The following is a 17,361-nucleotide window of genomic DNA, read 5'->3' on the forward strand; positions in this document are numbered from 1 at the left end:
GTCCACCCACTGGATAGTGTTTTTTTTTAAGATTTACTTATTTTTATTGCAAAGTCAGATATATATAGAGAGAGGAGGAGAGACAGAGAGGAAGATCTTCCGTCCAATGATTCACTGCTCAAGTGACCACAACTGCTGGAGCCGCACCGATCTGAAGCCAGGAACCAGGAGCCTCTTCCGGGTCTCCCACGCGAATGTAGGGTCCCAAGGCCACGAGCAGGGAGCTGAAAACATAAACGCAGACAGTGCCATGCGATAGTTACCATGGTGGACAGCGCTTAGCGTGAGATGCCAGGGAGCCAGCAGCCGTGGCATGGTCGGCTCACAGCTGTGGGCTCCCGGTACAGCACGGGCCAGCTACTGCCTTTATAGGTAAGCAGTGAAATGGGTATTCACCAAAGATGTGAAAAATCCCAGCATCTCCTCCTGGTCCCCCCGGGGAAGCCACGCCATCAGCAGGCTCAGCTTCTCCCACAGCAGGGACAGAATTGCTGGTGTGTTGGCCTCCTTTGGCGCACGCCCTCCTCCCCTGTTCTGCCGTGGGATCCTCCTAGCACCCATTCCTATGTTAATGAGTTCTCACCTCAATGCAGTGCTTGGCGCAAACCAGCCCCAGGGGTGCAAGAACCTTTTGTCATGCGCCTGCCGTGCTACAGCGGTGAGCCCACCACCCGGGGTCCCTGTCTTACCGGACCGCACCGCAGAACCCAGAGGAGGGAGGTGGGCCACCCAGGGAACAGCTACGGTTTTACAGCGCCTAAGCAGGCGGCAGCAGGCGCCGTGAGGCAAGAATACAGCAGGATGAACGCAACCGCAGTGGCACACAGGGTTCTCTGCGTCCACACCCCTTCCCGGCCACTCTTCACTCGCTCCTCTTCCTTCACGGCCGCGCAGACCCAGGCCTTCAGGGGGAACGTGCACGCGTGACCGGCCCGCCAGGTGACGCACACTGGGTGTGTCCAGCCACTCGCCCTGTCCCGGCCCTGCACCCTCCATTACGACTTTCGCTTGGTGACAATGAACTCAAATGTAAAGTGCTGCCCCTGCAGTGACACCAGTGGCCAGTGGTCAGCAGCACGTGCAGCCGGTGGTTGCTGTGGCCAGGGGGGAGGGGTGGTCCCTGGATGCCATCCTCAGAGGACACTTCCCTGGGTGAGGTTGTGGCAGGCGCCTCCCTGCTACAACCAGGCCTGGTGTTCACAGTAACAGCGATCAAAATTTTGCCCCACTCAAGTATCATTTATTTATTTAGTCGAAAGTCACAATAACAGACAGAGAGCAACAGAGGAGTCTACGTCAGCTCCGTCCCTGTCCCCGTGTACCCACAGCTGCCAGGGCTGAGCCAGCTCGGGCCACCTCCCGCTGCTTTCCCGGGAGCATGAGCAGGGACTTGGGTTGGAAGCAGAGCAGCGGGCCAGGACCAGACACTCAGAATGGGCTGACCCGACGCCCGCCCCTTGCCCCTGGACATCTTCATGTGTTGGACACTGCTCTGCTAGCACGGCTACCCAGCGCTCCGTGGTGCAGATTCGCTCATTCATTCACTCATTGATTCTTCTCACACATCAGCTGTGTGAGCCGGGAGCCGTGGCCTGGCTGGGCTCATGCTCTCCTGGCTTCAGGTCTCTCGGGCGAGGCTGGGATCCATCCAGCAACCACAGAGACAGACGTAAAACAGCTGCCGCGGTGAAGGAGACGGCGCCCAGGGACCCCAGCCGTGAGACACCCGTTCCCGTCCCTGGCTCTCCTTCCCCCAGGCCTGTGTCCGCCCGCCCCGTCTGAACGAGACAGCGTCTATCCTGGGAGGTGATGAGGAGTCAGTTACTAGACAGGGCTGGCACCTGCAGCACGGCACATACGGCTGCCAGTTCTAGTCCTGGATGCCCCCCTCTTCTGATCCAGCTCCCTGCTTGTGGCCTGGGAAAGCAGTCGCGGACGGCCCAAAGCCTTGGGACCCTGCACCCACATGGGAGACCTGGGGGAGGTTCCCAGCTCCAGATTGACTCAGCTCTGGCGGTTGTGCTCTCTTGGGGAGTGAACCATCAGACAGAAGATCTTCCTCTCTGTCTCTCCTCCTCTCTATATACCTAACTTTCCAATAAAAATAAATAAATCTCTTAAAAAAAAAGCCACTTTTTTTTTTTTTGCACTACTAACCTGGTCCTTTACTCTATTTTCGCACAAATTTTTGGAAGTCCCTTCCTAGATTTTCTTCAGAATGCAGGCTCTGACACCCACCTCTCTGGAGCTCAGCTAACGCACTGCCGGGCGTCTCTGCGTGCCCCTGGCACTGGCAGCCTCGGCCACAGCTCTGTCCCTGGGTACGGCCAGACCCATTTCACAGACAGGGAAGTGGAGGCGCCAAGGGGCACGGGGACTGGCTGGATTCTCTAGCATGCCTTAGGCTGGAGGCTTTAGGGCTGAGGATGTGCGGGGGTGGGGGGGGCACTCATCTCTTCCTGCCTTTGTCCCCTGCTTGCAGGAAGCTCGACGCCTTCATCTACGACGCGGCTGTGCTCAACTACATGGCCCGCAAGGACGAGGGCTGCAAGCTGGTCACCATCGGCTCGGGCAAGGTCTTCGCCACCACGGGCTACGGCATCGCCCTGCACAAGGGCTCCCGCTGGAAGCGGCCCATTGACCTGGCGCTGCTGCAGTTCCTGGGAGATGGTGCGGCGCCGCGCCGTGCGCAGGGCAGCCCACCCACGGCCGGGTCCCCCGGGGAGCGAGTGGGTGCCAGCGCAGCTGGTGGTTGGGGATGCCCTGCAGGGTGCTCACAGCGCGCCATCTCGGCTCCCCCCAGATGAGATCGAAATGCTGGAGCGTCTGTGGCTTTCGGGCATCTGCCACAACGACAAGATCGAGGTGATGAGCAGTAAGCTGGACATCGACAACATGGCCGGCGTCTTCTACATGCTGCTGGTGGCCATGGGCCTGTCGCTGCTGGTCTTCGCCTGGGAGCACCTGGTGTACTGGCGCCTGAGGCACTGCCTGGGACCCACCCACCGCATGGATTTCCTACTGGCTTTCTCCAGGGTATGGGGCAAAGGGGCGGGAGCTGGAGCCTGGAGGGCGCAGGTAGGTGGGAGAGGAGGGACGCTGGGCGCTCCCCGGGGCGCTGACCTGACCACCTACATCCCGTCCCCGCAGGGCATGTACAGCTGCTGCAGCGCCGAGGCCGCCCCGCCGCCAGCCAAGCCCCCGCCGCCGCCGCAGCCCCTGCCCAGCCCCGCGTACCCCACCGCGCGCCCAGCACCCGGCCCCGCACCCTTCGTGCCCCGCGAGCGCGCCGCCGTGGACCGCTGGCGCCGGGCCAAGGGCGCCGGGCCGCCCGGGGCCTCGGGCCTGGCCGACGGCTTCCACCGCTACTACGGCCCCATCGAGCCGCAGGGGCTGGGCCTGGGCGAGGCGCGCGCGGCCCCTCGGGGCGCGGCCGGACGCCCCCTGTCCCCGCCGGCCGCGCAGCAGCCCCCGCAGAAGCCGCCGCCCTCCTACTTCGCCATCGTGCGCGACAAGGAGCCGGCCGAGCCCCCCGCCGGCGCCTTCTCCGGCTTCCCCTCGCCCCCCGCGCCCCCCGCCGCTTCGGCCTCGGCCGTCGGGCCGCCACTCTGCCGCCTGGCCTTCGAGGACGAGAGCCCGCCGGCGCCCGCGCGCTGGCCGCGCTCCGACCCGGAGAGCCAGCCCCTGCTGGGGCCGGGTGCGGGGGGCGCGGGGGCCGCGGGCGGGGGCGCTCCGGCAGCACCGCCCCCGTGCCGCGCCGCGCCTCCCCCGTGCCCTTACCTCGACCTCGAGCCGTCCCCGTCGGACTCGGAGGACTCGGAGAGCCTGGGCGGCGCGTCGCTGGGCGGCCTGGAGCCCTGGTGGTTCGCCGATTTCCCGTACCCCTACGCCGATCGCCTCGGGCCGCCGCCCGGCCGCTACTGGTCGGTCGACAAGCTCGGGGGCTGGCGCGCCGGCAGCTGGGACTACCTGCCCCCGCGCAGCGGCCCGGCCGCCTGGCACTGCCGCCACTGCGCCAGCCTGGAGCTGCTGCCGCCGCCGCGCCATCTCAGCTGCTCCCACGACGGCCTGGACGGCGGCTGGTGGGCGCCGCCGCCCCCGCCCTGGGCCGCGGGACCCCCGCCTCGGCGCCGCGCCCGCTGCGGGTGTCCGCGGCAGCACCCTCACCGCCCGCGGGCCTCGCACCGCGCCCCCGCCGCGCCGCACCACCACCGGCACCGGCGCGCCGCGGGGGGCTGGGACCTCCCGCCGCCCGCGCCCACCTCGCGCTCGCTCGAGGACCTCAGCTCGTGTCCCCGCGCCGCCCCGACGCGCAGGCTCACGGGGCCCTCGCGCCACGCGCGCCGGTGCCCGCACGCCGCGCACTGGGGGCCGCCGCTGCCCGCCGCGCCCCACCGGAGACACCGGGGCGGGGACCTGGGCACCCGCAGGGGCTCGGCACACTTCTCCAGCCTCGAGTCCGAGGTATGACGCGACCCGAAGGGGCCCCCCTCGGTCAGCGCAGGCCACGGCCCGAGGGGGGCGCGCGCGCAGTGGCAGGACCCGCGTGGGCTGGGAAGGGGAAAGAGCTGTGGGGACCCCCGCCTGGAACTGGCGCATCCGAGGGGCTTGGGCGCTCACATCTCATCGCAGCCTCTCTGAGCGAGGGGGGCTTGCAGCCCTCCGGACCTTTTTTTTTTTTTTTTAAATAAACCCGATAAGGGCTTTTTAACGTCAGCAGAAGGGGCGGGAGGTGGTGGGGGTGGTCTTGCCCTGCCCGCGCCCCAGTCCCCAGGCCCGGGGCCGTGGCCCCCCACATCACTGTGCAGCTCCCCGGCCCCAGCCACGCCTCCGGGGAAGGCATTTTTAACTTTCATCCATCGGGACTCAAAACTGTGAGACTCCTTTGCCAAACTGTGACCCCCCCCCCCAGACCTCAGCCCCGCCACACTTGAGAAACCCCCTGACCCCAGACTGTGACTTCCCGACACCTACAAAATGGTCATCCGACCCAGGACTGTGCCCCGACCAGACTGTGACCCTCGTCGATGTCAAACCGTGACGCCCCCTCTTTGCCCACCTTCGGTGGCTTTTTTTTTTTTTCTTCTTCCTACTGTGACCCAGGACACATATCCAACTGATACCACCACCCCAACCCTGGCCGCACCTCCCTTCCAGCCGGGGTGCCACCCACCGCTCCCCTTCTTAGTGACCCTTTAGTGATGACCCAGCAGGACCCCCTCCCCCGGTTCCAAGCCCCCTCCTCCTCCCAGATCTCCAGCAGGGTCTGGGGCTGGGTGGTGGAGCGTCTGGGACTCCACACACACGCTCCCCCTTCCCCGCCCGCTCTCCCTGCCCACCCCGTCCTCCACATCGCAGTGTTTGGAATAAACCACGTTTTTATGGCTCCTCAGGCCCGGCCTGGGCTCCGTGTCTTGTGTTAGCCCCTTGCCCCTCTCCCTGGCAGCCTCTCTACTGAGGAAAAACAACAAAAAAACAAAACCCAGGGAGTTAATGGGAGATGGAGGGGAGCGAGCAGAGACCACGAGGTGAGGGGGACCCCAAGAGAATGACGTGGAACACTTGGGGAGCCGTCCCCATGCGGCCGCCTCATCCGTGAGGGCTCAGGTCACCCACAGGTGCCAGCGGGCGGGCAGGGCGCTTGCAGAGTGGACCTGCTGGCTAGAGGTCCACTCTGACCGCCCCCTAGAGGGGTATATTCGTCGGAATAAAAGCCACCGAGCGTGCACGGAAAGCATTTTGAGATAAGTTAAAGCCATCCTAACGGAGCAGGAGAAACCAGCCTCTGGAATTACAAGAAGCCTCGCACGGGACTACAACTCCCAGGAGCCTTTGCCACTCCTCGAGGACACGCGGCAAGACGGCTCCTCGGGCTCTGCTGGTTGCTCTTGCCGGGCCAGGACCCCGTGCCTGAGGCTCCCCTTCTCGCTCCCCAACGCCACGTCCCTCGTCAACAGGTGAAGCGGGAGGTTTCCAAGGGAACCGCGCTGCGGGGCGGGCCTTACGGGGCAGGAAGTGACGTTCTCGCCGCGCGCCGGCGGTGTGAGGGGCTCGAAGATGGCGGCGCGCAAAGGGCGGCGGCGCACGTGTGCAGCCGGAGAACCCATGGAGGCAGAGTCGGGTGAGCCCGGCTCTGAGGGCCGGAGCCAGGTCTACCTGCCCGGGCGGGGACCTCCGCTGCGCGAAGGGGAGGAGCTGGTCATGGACGAGGAGGCCTATGTGCTGTACCACCGGGCGCAGACAGGTAGTGGGGGACGCCCTGGGAAATCGGGGGTCTAAGGGGCTGTTACAGCTTAGACCGAATCCGCAGGGAAGGTGACTGGGGTCCGTGGTCGCGGCTTCCCGACTCTCCGAGCGTCCCCCGCCCCTCCCCAGGCGCCCCGTGTCTCAGCTTCGACATAGTCCGAGATCATCTGGGAGACAACCGGACCCAGCTTCCTCTGACACTTTACCTGTGCGCGGGGACACAAGCCGACAGCGCGCAGAACAACAGGTGCGACAGGGCGCGACCAGGGCTGCCGCCTCCCAGCTCCCAGGGAGACCGGGGGTGTGGGTTCCCTGCCTCCCAGCTCCCAGGGAGACCGGGGGTGTGGGTTCCCTGCTGCCCAGATCCCAGGGAGACCCGGGGTGTGGGTTCACTGCCTCCCAGCTCCCAGGGAGACCCGGGGTGTGGGTTCCCCAGATCCCAGAGATACCTGGGGGTGAGGGTTCCCTGCTGCCCAGATCCCAGGGAGACTCAGCGGTGTGGGTTCACTGTGGCTCTGTCCCCCTTCCATGACACACTGTCCCCCCTCCCCCCCAGACTCATGATGCTTCGCATGCACAACCTGCATGGCACCAAGCCCCCAGCCTCAGAGGGCAGTGATGATGAAGAGGAGGATGAGGAGGATGAAGAGGAGCGGAAGCCACAGCTGGAGCTGGCCATGGTCCCCCACTACGGCGGCATCAACCGAGTGCGGGTACAGTTCCCGGAGGGTTGGCCAGCTGCCCCCATACCCATCCCTGTCCTGACCAGCTGCTCGTGCCCTTCGGCTATGGGACATATGCTTATCTCAAGGGAGTCTTTGTACTTCGAAAATCATTGTCAAGTGCTAGGATGATGTGGCTAGCTTTTTTCTTCTTTATGTTCATTTTCATGGTTGGTAAATGGTGAACATTAACAATATTTGCTTGAGGGGGCACGTGTGAGGGACAAGCAGAGTCTCGTGCAGGACAGCAGGTGTGTGTGATGGGCTGTGTGTGTTAGCTGTTGTGATTCTGAGGCTGTAAGGCTGTGTTTTGTGTTTGCTTCACTTCCCCTGCGCGGGGCGATGTGTGGACAGAATGGGTTGGCAAGGCTGGGTCCTGTCCTGGCGCTGCCCACGCTGCAGCCGGCAGCCTCTGGCTGCGGGAACTTGAACATGCCCGTGAGGGAAAGGGCAAGAAGAAACAGCGAGCATGCAGGATGCCAGAAGCTGCTGAAGGGCAGAGGCCAGTTAGGAAGAAGCGGTCAGAGGGTAGGGAGTGGCCGTGAGGTGAGGCAGGAGCAGGGCAGGAGCAGGGCGAGCTTTGAGCTGTTCCCTGAATGGACGAGGGGTGAAATCAGGAGGGCAGGCCCAGAAGAGCCCCCTGTTGGATGCAGGCTGTTACAGCACTTGGGAGGCACTGGAGGGCGTGCAGCAGGTACACAGGACCCGGCTCTTGTAAGGGGGTCCCTCGGGGATCTGCGTGGGCTCAGTCTGCACCCTCCCCCGTCACCTCCGCTCACCCATCTGCACTCCCAGCCCACAGGAACTGAGGAGTTCTAATTCTGGCAAATCCTGCTCTTTCCTGCCCTGTAGGTGTCGTGGCTAGGCGAGGAGCCCGTGGCTGCGGTGTGGTCAGAGAAGGGCCAGGTGGAGGTGTTTACGCTGCGGCGGCTGCTGCAGGTGGTGGATGACCCCCAGGCCCTGGCGGTCTTCCTCCGGGACGAGCAGGCCCGAGTGAAGCCCGTTTTCACCTTTGCTGGCCACATGGGAGAGGGCTTCGCTCTCGACTGGTCCCCCCGTGTGCCTGGTAAGTCCCTGGAGTGGAGGCAAGGCCGGGTGTGGGGCCGGGAGGGAGCGGGGACAGCATCCTGACGCCACCCCCAGGCCGCCTGCTGACCGGCGACTGTCACAAGAACATCCACCTCTGGACGCCAACGGACGGCGGCTCCTGGCACGTGGACCAGCGGCCGTTTGTGGGCCACACGCGCTCCGTGGAGGACCTGCAGTGGTCACCAACCGAGGACACGGTGAGGGAGGGCTGACTGGCCCAGTGAGGGGCGCCGTCACCGCAGCGTGGGGGGGACATCCGAGTCACACAAATTCCCCCACGCCCAGGTCTTCGCCTCCTGCTCAGCCGACGCCTCTATTCGCATCTGGGACATCCGTGCAGCCCCAGGCAAGGCCTGCATGCTCACCACAGCTGCTGCCCATGATGGGGACGTCAACGTCATCAACTGGAGCCGCAGAGAGCCCTTCCTGCTCAGTGGGGGGGACGACGGGGCCCTCAAGGTGTGGGACCTACGGCAGTTCAAGGTATCTCCTTGAAGGGACCTGCAGGGCTTCCCCTCGTCGGAGGTGTTGACCACCAGAGCCAGGGTGTCTCCAAGAGGCCAGCCCCCTCGGGCTGTGGATGAGGAGGCTCAGCCGGAGGACCAGCTGTGGTCTGTGTGAGGACAGTGAGGAGTGACAAGGGGCCCAAGGCAGCAGAGACTACAAGTCCCATCTGCCCGTGGGGCACACGTGGCAGCCCTACACAGGGCCTGCTGGGAATCGTAGTTTGTCCTTTGAGTGGCTTTTGCAGCATGGCTGAGATTTGGAACACAGGTCACTCCTCGTAGGAGTGGAAACTGAGGCACAGGAAGGCCAGGAGGCGCAGCAGGAAGGGGCGCTCGGCAGGAGAGACACGGTGTGGCCTGCCATCCCCCCGCTGCTTGGCCATTTCCATGGGTTCAATCGGGGTTGGGAGGGCAGGCTTTTCTGGGGGTGGATCTTAGCTCCCAGACTGCAGGATGCAGCTGGAGGTGCTCCCATCCCCAGCAGCACTGGGGAGCCCCTGTCACGCTCAGGGTTGACTGCCTGCAGCGCTCTTGGGAGTAGGTCCCTCGGAGAACGTCTCAGAGGGAAGGAAGCCGAGGCAGGCAGCTGGGGCGTGCAGGGCACGGGCTTCCTGGCCATGCTGGGACAGGAAGCTTCCTTGCTGGCTGCGCCATGTCCCTCTCGGTTGGTCGGGTGGGCCGTGGGCCACGGGACTGTGGGGCGTGGCTGTTGACTTCCGTTTCCCCCCACAGTCTGGCTCCCCGGTGGCCACCTTCAAGCAGCACGTGGCCCCTGTGACTTCTGTCGAGTGGCACCCCCAGGACAGTGGGGTCTTTGCGGCCTCCGGTGCAGACAATCAGATCACGCAGTGGGACCTAGCCGTGGAGCGGGATCCCGAGGCGGGCGAGGTGGAGGCCGAGCCAGGGCTGGCGGACCTCCCCCAGCAGCTGCTGTTCGTGCACCAGGGCGAGACGGACCTGAAGGAGCTGCACTGGCACCCGCAGTGCCCTGGCGTCCTCGTCAGCACTGCCCTGTCGGGCTTCACCGTGTTCCGCACCATCAGCGTCTGACGCTGCCCCGGCCTGGCCTCCTGCCTAGGACCTGAACTGGACGCTGCCTCCCTGGAAAGGCTCGGATGGACGTGGGCTGTCGCCCCACCAAGGGCCATCAGACACGGTCCAGTCCAGGCATGGCTCTTGCCGCCGCCGCTCCAGAAAGCCATCCCTGCTGGGACCCACTCAGGGTTGGCGGGCCCAGGATGGCCCTTGTGCTGCGGACTGTGGGGCCTGACCAGGGTGTGGGTTCCTCCAGCCAGCTCGGGGTCCACCCTTGTCTTCCGGCCCTCAGGGTTTGATCAGGACTCCCCAGCAGGGGGCTGAAAGGGAGTCGCCCCTCCCTGAGCTGCAGGGCTCCTGCTGGGCAATAAAGGAGTGGACAGCCCTCGGGTAGGTGGAGGCTCTGCCTGTCTGGCCCTGCGCCTTGACGAAGCCGGAGGAGGGCGGTCAGGAAGTCGGCCCCTGTTGTGTGCTCAGGCCCTGACCCGACAGGTGCCAGGGTGAACGTGGGCGTGAAGGGGTCTCATCCTGCACCCCCACCCACTGAGGTTTCATCCCAAATGTCCCCCATCTCGTACCCTTCGCCATTGTCCCCCCACCTGCTTTGTTCGCTCATCGCTGTCCCTGTCCCTCGGTGCCTCCCTGCCCCCCACCTGTGTCTCCAGCCTGCCTGGGCTGCTGCCCAGCTGCTGGCCTGGCCGGCCTCCCCCTCTGCAGCGCTGCTGGCCACACCCCCTCCTGCCCCCGCCATCCAGGCCTCTGATCTGCCTGTCGGCTTGGAGATCGTCCTCTCCAGCACAGGCTCCGGGGTCGAGGCCGGACCGCAGCCCTGCAGGCCCCCGGCGTCCCCCGGCTGAACAGAGGGCCCCGGCAAGGGCATGGGGGTGGGCTGCCCCACCAGGTACGTGCGGCCTGCAGCATCCCAGCCCCACTCTCTCCTCTTCCCCCATTCTCTCTGCCCCCCCGCTGCCCTTAGGAGCAACAGGGGAGGCCCCCACTTGTGCTGTAGTCCCCTCGGGGACCGGCTCCAGTCGCAGAAGCGTCTCGCTCCCCAGGTTTGCTGCCCCCAGCCCTGGGGGCCCCATTGCAGATCCTCTGCTTTGGCATGTCTGGTTCCCAACCTCCTCTCCCCCATGCTTCCGTCTCCTAGGGCGAGGTCGCTGCTGCTCCTGGCCCAGCACCCTCTACCCACCACCGCCCGGTCCTGCCTGTTTCTCTGCCTTAGGCTCTCCCTGCCTGTCTTGGGGCCAGCTGGTCTCCGCAGCCCCAGCCGCCCCCCCCCCATGTTGGCTCTCCTGGTGTATGTAGGTGGGGCATGAGGGGGATGCCTCCACCTCGGGAAGTCTAGACGTCTTCCTGGGAGAAGGGGGGTTCTGGGGTGCAGATTAGGTAGTGGCTTTGACAAGGAGCTGAAGCACCTTAAGCCCCACGTCTCCTTTATATGGAAACATTAAGCTGCTCCCAGGTCAGCCGGGGGTGGGGAGCTGGGGCTGCTGCTTCCTCCCGTCCCGCCCGTGTCCCCAGCCTCGGAGGCCCCGTGACTCTGGGTGAACACAGAGCAGGTCAGCCTCAGGGGCCGACTGAGAAGGGAGAGGCCCAGGACCCGCGTGGGCCAGGACTGGCCGCAGTCCCCTCTGAGCCTGTGAGATGGGGTGAGGACCTTGGCTCCCTCGTGTCTCAAGAGGTTGCGGTGAGCAGAGGGGCCTGTTGGACCACGGGGGTGGGTGGTCGTTGTTCCCGACCTGATGGCTACAGGTCTCCAACTGGGGCAAACTCAAAACCCATCTGTGTCCAGCGGGGGTTGTGGGTAGTGGGAGGGAGGCCTGGCCTTGGGCACAGTAGGTCCTGAGTCAGTGCCCCCACCCTGTCATGGGGGACACTGGTGCCCAGTGGGTCTTCCTGGCAGGTAGACTGGGTTTTGATATCATTGGCCCTGTGGCCAACCCCCAATATGTCCTCCCACACAATGCCTTCTGACAGGGCGGGAGGAGGCACTGGGCATGCTGTGGCCCAGGCCCAGAGGGGACAGACCTCCATCGGGCACCCGGTTGGTGCTGTCAGGCCCTGGCATGACAGTCCAGCACACAGGGGCGTTGTCATTGGAATCCACAGCGTCACCTGTGCAATGCATGAAAGGTGCTCAGGTCTGTGGGTCTAGGCCCAGCCCCTCGGCTCCTGGGAGTCTGTCCATTTCAAAGACCAGAAAACTGGAAGGCATGGGAGCCTGAGCTGGACTCTGACCACAGCCACCTGACTCCAAGGCCCAGGTCTCTTTCTAAGCTGGGCAGGTGTGTCCCCAGCCCAAGGAAGCTGGGGCTCCCAGGGTATGTGGTGGGTTGGCAGCCGAGCGAGGATCCATGAGACAGACTCGGGTTGTCCATGTCAGAGGGTCAGGCTGACCGCACCTGGGTCTGTTTATAACTGTGCAAGCGTCACACAGGGAGAGCTTCCATGGCTTGGTCTGTTCCCAAGATGACCGTGATGGCCAAGGCTGGGCCACAGGGATGTCGAGAACCTGGAGCACCAGCCGGGCTTCCCACGTCGGTTAGCAGGGGCCCAACAGCTCCTGTGCCTCAGCAGGGAGTTGGCCGGGAAGCAGAGCAGCTGGGAGTCCACGTGCCAGCCCCGGGCCTGCTTTGTGGATCTCGTCAGCTCTGCCACCACTGGTCTCCTTCATTAGCAGATTTGGGGGTGACAGGAAGGGGAGGGCACCCCTTCACTCAGGGTGGGCATCAGCCTCTCAGTCTGGACACAGGTTTCCGAGTTATGCCAGTGCAGTTGGCAGCAGTGATGTTACAAAATTTTAAAACTTTAAAATCTATTTGAAAGGCTATAGAGGACACCCTCCGTATGTTCACAAGGCACCCAGGCAGGCCACGTCACGGACAAAGCCAGGAAACAGGAACTCCAAGACAACCTCGGGTCTCCCTTGAGGGGGTCAGGGACACATGTATTTGACCACCCACCATTACTTGGCTGCCTCTCTGGGTGCACATGAGCAGAGTGAGGACTCAAACCCAGGTCACTTGGATAGGAGCCTGGGGAGCACCCCGCGTGCTGACATGGCTGGCTCCACACATCCACCCATCCCCTTGGAATCTGGATGAAATTCCATGTCTGAGGGGATTTGCACGTTGCCTGTGCTTGCTGTCATGCACTGGACCCAGCCTCAGAGCCACCTGGGGCATCCATGGTGGGCAGCAGGTACAGCTCAGCAGCCAGAGGTACGCGCTGCTGGCATTCAGCCTGGCATAGTTAGGCACGGTCATGGCCATGCCCCCCGCTGCGTGATCTATAAAATGGGATAATGACCCTGTTAGGTTGGCCTGCAAAGCCGACCAATCAACTCGGGTAAAACGTTTACAACAGGGCCTCAATGAGACACAATATCATTTGTATTTATATAAGTAGCAAATTTAGGGTACAGTGTTGCACTGTGTAAGCTGCTGTCGGATGGTGCAGCCTGTTCCAGAGTGCTGCTAGAGCCACACCTGCCACACCTGTCGCGGCTGGGCGTGCCATCACTGTTGGGGACACTGTAGCCGAGCTAGGGAGGTAAGCCCTGGTCCCACTCTCGGCCCCCCTGGCATAGAGTATGCCAGGCCCGGGAGCTCAGCCGCTCCCTGTGCCCCAATGGTCCCCTCTTCCTGTTTCTCATCCCCACAGGTTCGGGGCGCCTGCCCCCAACTAGGCCGAGTGAAGGTGGGGCCCCGCGCCCAATGGGCCTGGCCAGGGCCCTGCGCCGCCTGAGCGGCGCCCTGGAGTCGGGGGACAGCCGGGCGGGCGATGCGGAAGAGGCTGAGCCGGGGCTGTGCCGCAACGGGTGGGCCCCGGCGCAGGCACAGTCGCCCGTGGGCCGGCGGCGGGGACGCTTCGTCAAGAAGGACGGGCACTGCAACGTGCGCTTCGTGAACCTGGGCGGCCAGGGCGCGCGCTACCTGAGCGACCTGTTCACCACGTGCGTGGACGTGCGCTGGCGCTGGATGTGCCTGCTCTTCTCTTGTTCCTTCCTTGCCTCCTGGCTGCTCTTCGGCCTGACCTTCTGGCTCATCGCCTCGCTGCACGGCGACCTGGCCGCCCCGCCGCCGCCCGCGCCCTGCTTCTCGCAGGTGGCCAGTTTCCTGGCCGCCTTCCTCTTCGCGCTGGAGACACAGACGTCCATCGGCTACGGCGTGCGCAGCGTCACCGAGGAGTGCCCGGCCGCCGTGGCCGCCGTGGTGCTGCAGTGCATCGCCGGCTGCGTGCTGGACGCCTTCGTCGTGGGCGCCGTCATGGCCAAGATGGCAAAGCCCAAGAAACGCAATGAGACGCTCGTCTTCAGCGAAAACGCCGTCGTGGCGCTGCGCGACCACCGCCTCTGCCTCATGTGGCGTGTGGGCAACCTGCGCCGCAGCCACCTGGTCGAGGCCCACGTGCGGGCCCAGCTGCTGCAGGTGCGGGGGTGCGAGCCTGGGGCACCGCGGGAGATGTAGGCGCCAGGGGCGGGCGGGCCTGGAGGCTGCGAGGACTACGATTCCCAGCAGTCTTCTGAGCTCCGGGAGAACTCAGGAGCAGGGTCTGTCTGAGGCAGCTCTTGGGAGTCTGGGCTTGTGGCATAAAGAGCTTCCGGTGGCCTGAGTGATGGGACTGTGGGAAATCGAGGCGTGGGTGTTCCACTCCTGGCCGGGAAAGGGCCTGGACTTCAATTTTCAGAAGCCTCTGGGTCAGGGAAAGTATCCAGGGGGGCAGCCTGAGGAGACAGGGTACTGTGGACAGAGGGGTTGGGGGAGGGGGCGTCCGCGGCTCAGGTTTAACATTCTCAGCCAGGAGTCACCTCTGACTTGACGCCTGGCCGCTGCAGGATTGTGGGAAAGGTGGGGTGCACACTGACCGGATGCTGCCACTCATGCCTTAGTAACCGTAGCAACCTCCTGGGAGGATTTGTGCCCAAGGGTCCACTATCCTCGGGTCCTTGGACAACTCCAAGAAGGGGCCTCCGTGTGCTGGGATTGTGGTCATCCCTGTTTCCAGCAACGTGGAGTGACAGCTGTCCTTGGCCAAAAACACAGGAAAAGCTGTGGGCTGTGTGTGTGCGGGGGGTGGGGGGGGACTTTAGTCCCAGCAGCCTCTGGCATGGGGGGGTTCCAAAGGCAGCTGTAAGAAGATAGATATCCACCCCCCCCACCTCTGAATTTTCCAGAAGACTGTGGGGGATTGGCATAGCGTGTGAGGTGGGGATGGAGCCAGCCTGGAGGTGGAGCAAAGAGTACCCGTACCACCCCCAGTGCTAGAGGGGCTGGAGGGTCCCAGCCTGGAGCAGCCCTGGGCCCTGAGCCTTGGTCTTTCTGTACCGTGTACTGAACCTGTTTGTCTAACCCTCTCCCCTGCTCCCTGCACTGTCTGCCAATTTCACTCTGTCCCTGCTCCTCCTGCCCCATTTTCCTCCTTCTGCTTAACCCCGCTCCACTCTCTGGCCCCGTCTCTCCATCCCCTCGTCTCCACCTTCCTTCCCCTCCCTGTATCTCCATCCCCTTCTGTCCCCACAGCCCCGCGTGACGCCGGAAGGGGAGTACATCCCGCTGGACCACCAGGATGTGGACGTGGGCTTTGACGGGGGCACCGACCGCATCTTCCTGGTCTCGCCCATCACCATTGTGCACGAGATCGACTCAGCCAGCCCGCTGTACGAGCTGGGCCGTGCCGAGCTGGCGCGGGCCGACTTTGAGCTCGTGGTCATCCTTGAAGGCATGGTGGAGGCCACGGCCATGACCACGCAGTGCCGCTCGTCTTACCTCCCCGGGGAGCTGCTCTGGGGTCATCGTTTCGAGCCGGTCCTCTTCCAGCGGGGCTCCCAGTACGAAGTCGACTACCGCCACTTCCACCGCACGTACGAGGTCCCGGGGACGCCCGTGTGCAGCGCCAAGGAGCTGGACGAGCGGGCGGAGCGGGCTGCCCACAGCCCCAAGTCCAGCTTCCCCGGCTCCCTGGCCGCATTCTGTTATGAGAATGAACTCGCTCTGAGCTGCTGCCAGGAGGAAGAGGAGGAAGAGGAGGCCAAGGAAGGGAGTGAGGCAGAGAAAGAAGACGACGCTGCCTGCCCCCGAGTTCTCACACCGACCCTGGCCCTGACTCTGCCCCCGTGATGCCAGCCAATGTCCCCTTTCCGTAGGTGCCCCCTTTCCCACGGTGGGGTTTGGGGGCAAGATGGAGTGGTCAGCCCGCATCTGGCGGGGGGCAGCTGATCGCAGAGAGCCGCCAGCCTGCGGGATAAACCATTTACCTGTGAGCATCTGTCAGGCCCGGGGGAGCAGACCCCTCAGCTCCCATCCCCTTCCTAAGTCTCACCAGAATTCAGGCCTCGCAGTGGTTCTAGATTGTTCCATGTGGTTGGGTCTGGTTAGGGGTTGAGAGGAGAGGGCAGGCCGCTGTGGGAAGGAATCGGCAGTTCTCGAGGAGCCACACAGCAGGAGTTGGGAGGTGTGGACTAATCTAAGCAGCAAGGGGCTTTTGCGTTTGACCCGGACAACTGAGCAGCAAGTCATTTGTTCTAGGCTACCTAAGGTCTAGAATGTTCCAGGTCTCTCTGTGTCTAGACTGGCCCAAGATAAAGAGGAATGAGTGCGAGTCAAACAAAACTGTGGTTTCCGAGAGCCAAAGGGTTGACTCTTGGAGTTCAAGTTGACCACAAAGGCAAGCACTGGCTTGACTTTAGAAAATGCAGTGAATTTTCTAGAATGCACGCAACAGGAGCAAGGCTGTGGGTTAAGAAGGAATGAGTAGGAGGTTCTTGCAGAACATCCAGCCGAGGGGAAAGGCAATGCTTCCAGAGGATCCACAGGGTTGTTTTTCTTTTTAAAGTGCCATTCTAGAATGTCCAAAGGAATTGGGATTCTGTAGGGTCCAGGGAGGAGTGGCAGTCCAGAGCGCTCGCCGCGTGCTGGTTCCGGTTTTCCCAATGGGTTCCAGATGACTTCCTGTGGTTCTGTCCTTGCCAAAAGGCTCCGGGCATCCAGAGGCAGCCATTCCCAAAGCCTGGGCGCTCTCGTTGCCTCCACAGGGGCTGCGCAAGCCTTCCTGGCGGTGGACCCAGCCTTGCTGAGCAGCGTTTCTGAGCTGACCCTGCAGGGTGAGGGCTTGAGAGAGAGCCTGACGGTCACAGGGCTCCTTCGTGGGCCAGGGACAGAGCAAGGGCCGAGACTGGGGAGTCTAGAATGCTCTGGAATCCTACATCTAGCAACACATGTCTGTTTCTATACATATGTGTATCATATATATATACATATAATATAAATACAGATATCTATTTTTTTTTCTCCTGGTTCCTGCAGTGGGCTCAGACTTGGCTTGAGCCAGGGGGGAATGCAGTGCTTTGGGGAAGGTCCAGAAAATTCTTTTGTGAAACCTAAACTACACTGACTTAGTGTGTGACTTGGGACACGGCGCTTGCCTCAGCTCCCCCCATGTGGAATGGGGCAGGGGAACCTGGAGGCTCTGTGAGGTCCTCCCTTGGTGATGGGTACGGTGGTGGGGTGTGGGCCCTGGGTGGATTCCAGCCCACGCAGGCACATAGCACAGGGCCTTCTGGGGGGCACGCACTCTGAGCTTGGGCATCTGAGTCCCAGGGCCGGAGGTCGGTGTCGTGTTGCTGACGCTGGCAACATGCAGTGGCGTGCCAGTTTGAATCCTGGGCACTCTCCTTTCCATCCAGCTCTCTGTGTGCGCAAGGAAAGCAGGGGGAAAATGTGGATGTGGCAAACCCAGATGGAGTTCCTGGCTCCTCGCTT

General features: G+C 63.4%; 3 protein-coding genes across 3 annotated transcripts in view; all 3 read left to right on the plus strand.

Moving 5' to 3' along the window:
* Window positions 1–4,994, plus strand: part of GRIN2D (glutamate ionotropic receptor NMDA type subunit 2D) — a 28,318-nt gene extending 23,324 nt beyond the window's left edge. Inside the window, exons 12-14 of the mRNA XM_040978292.1 lie at window positions 2,483–2,670; window positions 2,804–3,036; window positions 3,151–4,994. Of these exons, the coding sequence (XP_040834226.1) occupies window positions 2,483–2,670; window positions 2,804–3,036; window positions 3,151–4,470 (1,741 nt within the window). The 3' untranslated portion in view covers window positions 4,471–4,994. The remainder of the gene's footprint in view (window positions 1–2,482; window positions 2,671–2,803; window positions 3,037–3,150) is intronic.
* Window positions 4,995–5,893: 899 nt separating this feature from the next.
* Window positions 5,894–9,991, plus strand: GRWD1 (glutamate rich WD repeat containing 1). Its single transcript, XM_040978293.1, has 7 exons — window positions 5,894–6,244; window positions 6,376–6,493; window positions 6,803–6,959; window positions 7,821–8,034; window positions 8,112–8,254; window positions 8,343–8,540; window positions 9,296–9,991. The coding sequence occupies exons 1-7, from the start codon at window positions 6,058–6,060 to the stop codon at window positions 9,611–9,613; spliced, it is 1,335 nt and encodes a 444-aa protein (XP_040834227.1). The 5' UTR covers window positions 5,894–6,057; the 3' UTR covers window positions 9,614–9,991.
* A 3,200-nt stretch (window positions 9,992–13,191) lies between these two features.
* Window positions 13,192–15,882, plus strand: KCNJ14 (potassium inwardly rectifying channel subfamily J member 14). Its single transcript, XM_040978294.1, has 2 exons — window positions 13,192–14,031; window positions 15,124–15,882. Exons 1-2 carry the CDS (start codon window positions 13,318–13,320, stop codon window positions 15,718–15,720), a joined length of 1,311 nt encoding a protein of 436 aa, XP_040834228.1. The 5' UTR covers window positions 13,192–13,317; the 3' UTR covers window positions 15,721–15,882.
* The last annotated feature ends 1,479 nt before the right edge of the window (window positions 15,883–17,361 follow it).

The sequence above is a fragment of the Ochotona curzoniae genome, unplaced genomic scaffold, assembly GCF_017591425.1.
Source record: "Ochotona curzoniae isolate NIBS_2020 unplaced genomic scaffold, NIBS_Ocur_1.0 contig_2861, whole genome shotgun sequence".
NCBI classification, from domain to species: Eukaryota; Metazoa; Chordata; class Mammalia; order Lagomorpha; family Ochotonidae; genus Ochotona; species Ochotona curzoniae.

Bases quoted from the DNA above. Each gene is read 5' to 3' on its own strand.
- GRWD1 (XM_040978293.1), top strand. From the start codon at position 6,058: ATGGCGGCGCGCAAAGGGCGGCGGCGCACGTGTGCAGCCGGAGAACCC. The intron at 8,035-8,111 runs GTAAGTCCCTGG...CGCCACCCCCAG, and splicing joins CTGGTCCCCCCGTGTGCCTG to GCCGCCTGCTGACCGGCGAC. The intron at 8,541-9,295 runs GTATCTCCTTGA...TTCCCCCCACAG, and splicing joins GGGACCTACGGCAGTTCAAG to TCTGGCTCCCCGGTGGCCAC.
- KCNJ14 (XM_040978294.1), top strand. From the start codon at position 13,318: ATGGGCCTGGCCAGGGCCCTGCGCCGCCTGAGCGGCGCCCTGGAGTCG. The intron at 14,032-15,123 runs GTGCGGGGGTGC...CTGTCCCCACAG, and splicing joins TGCGGGCCCAGCTGCTGCAG to CCCCGCGTGACGCCGGAAGG.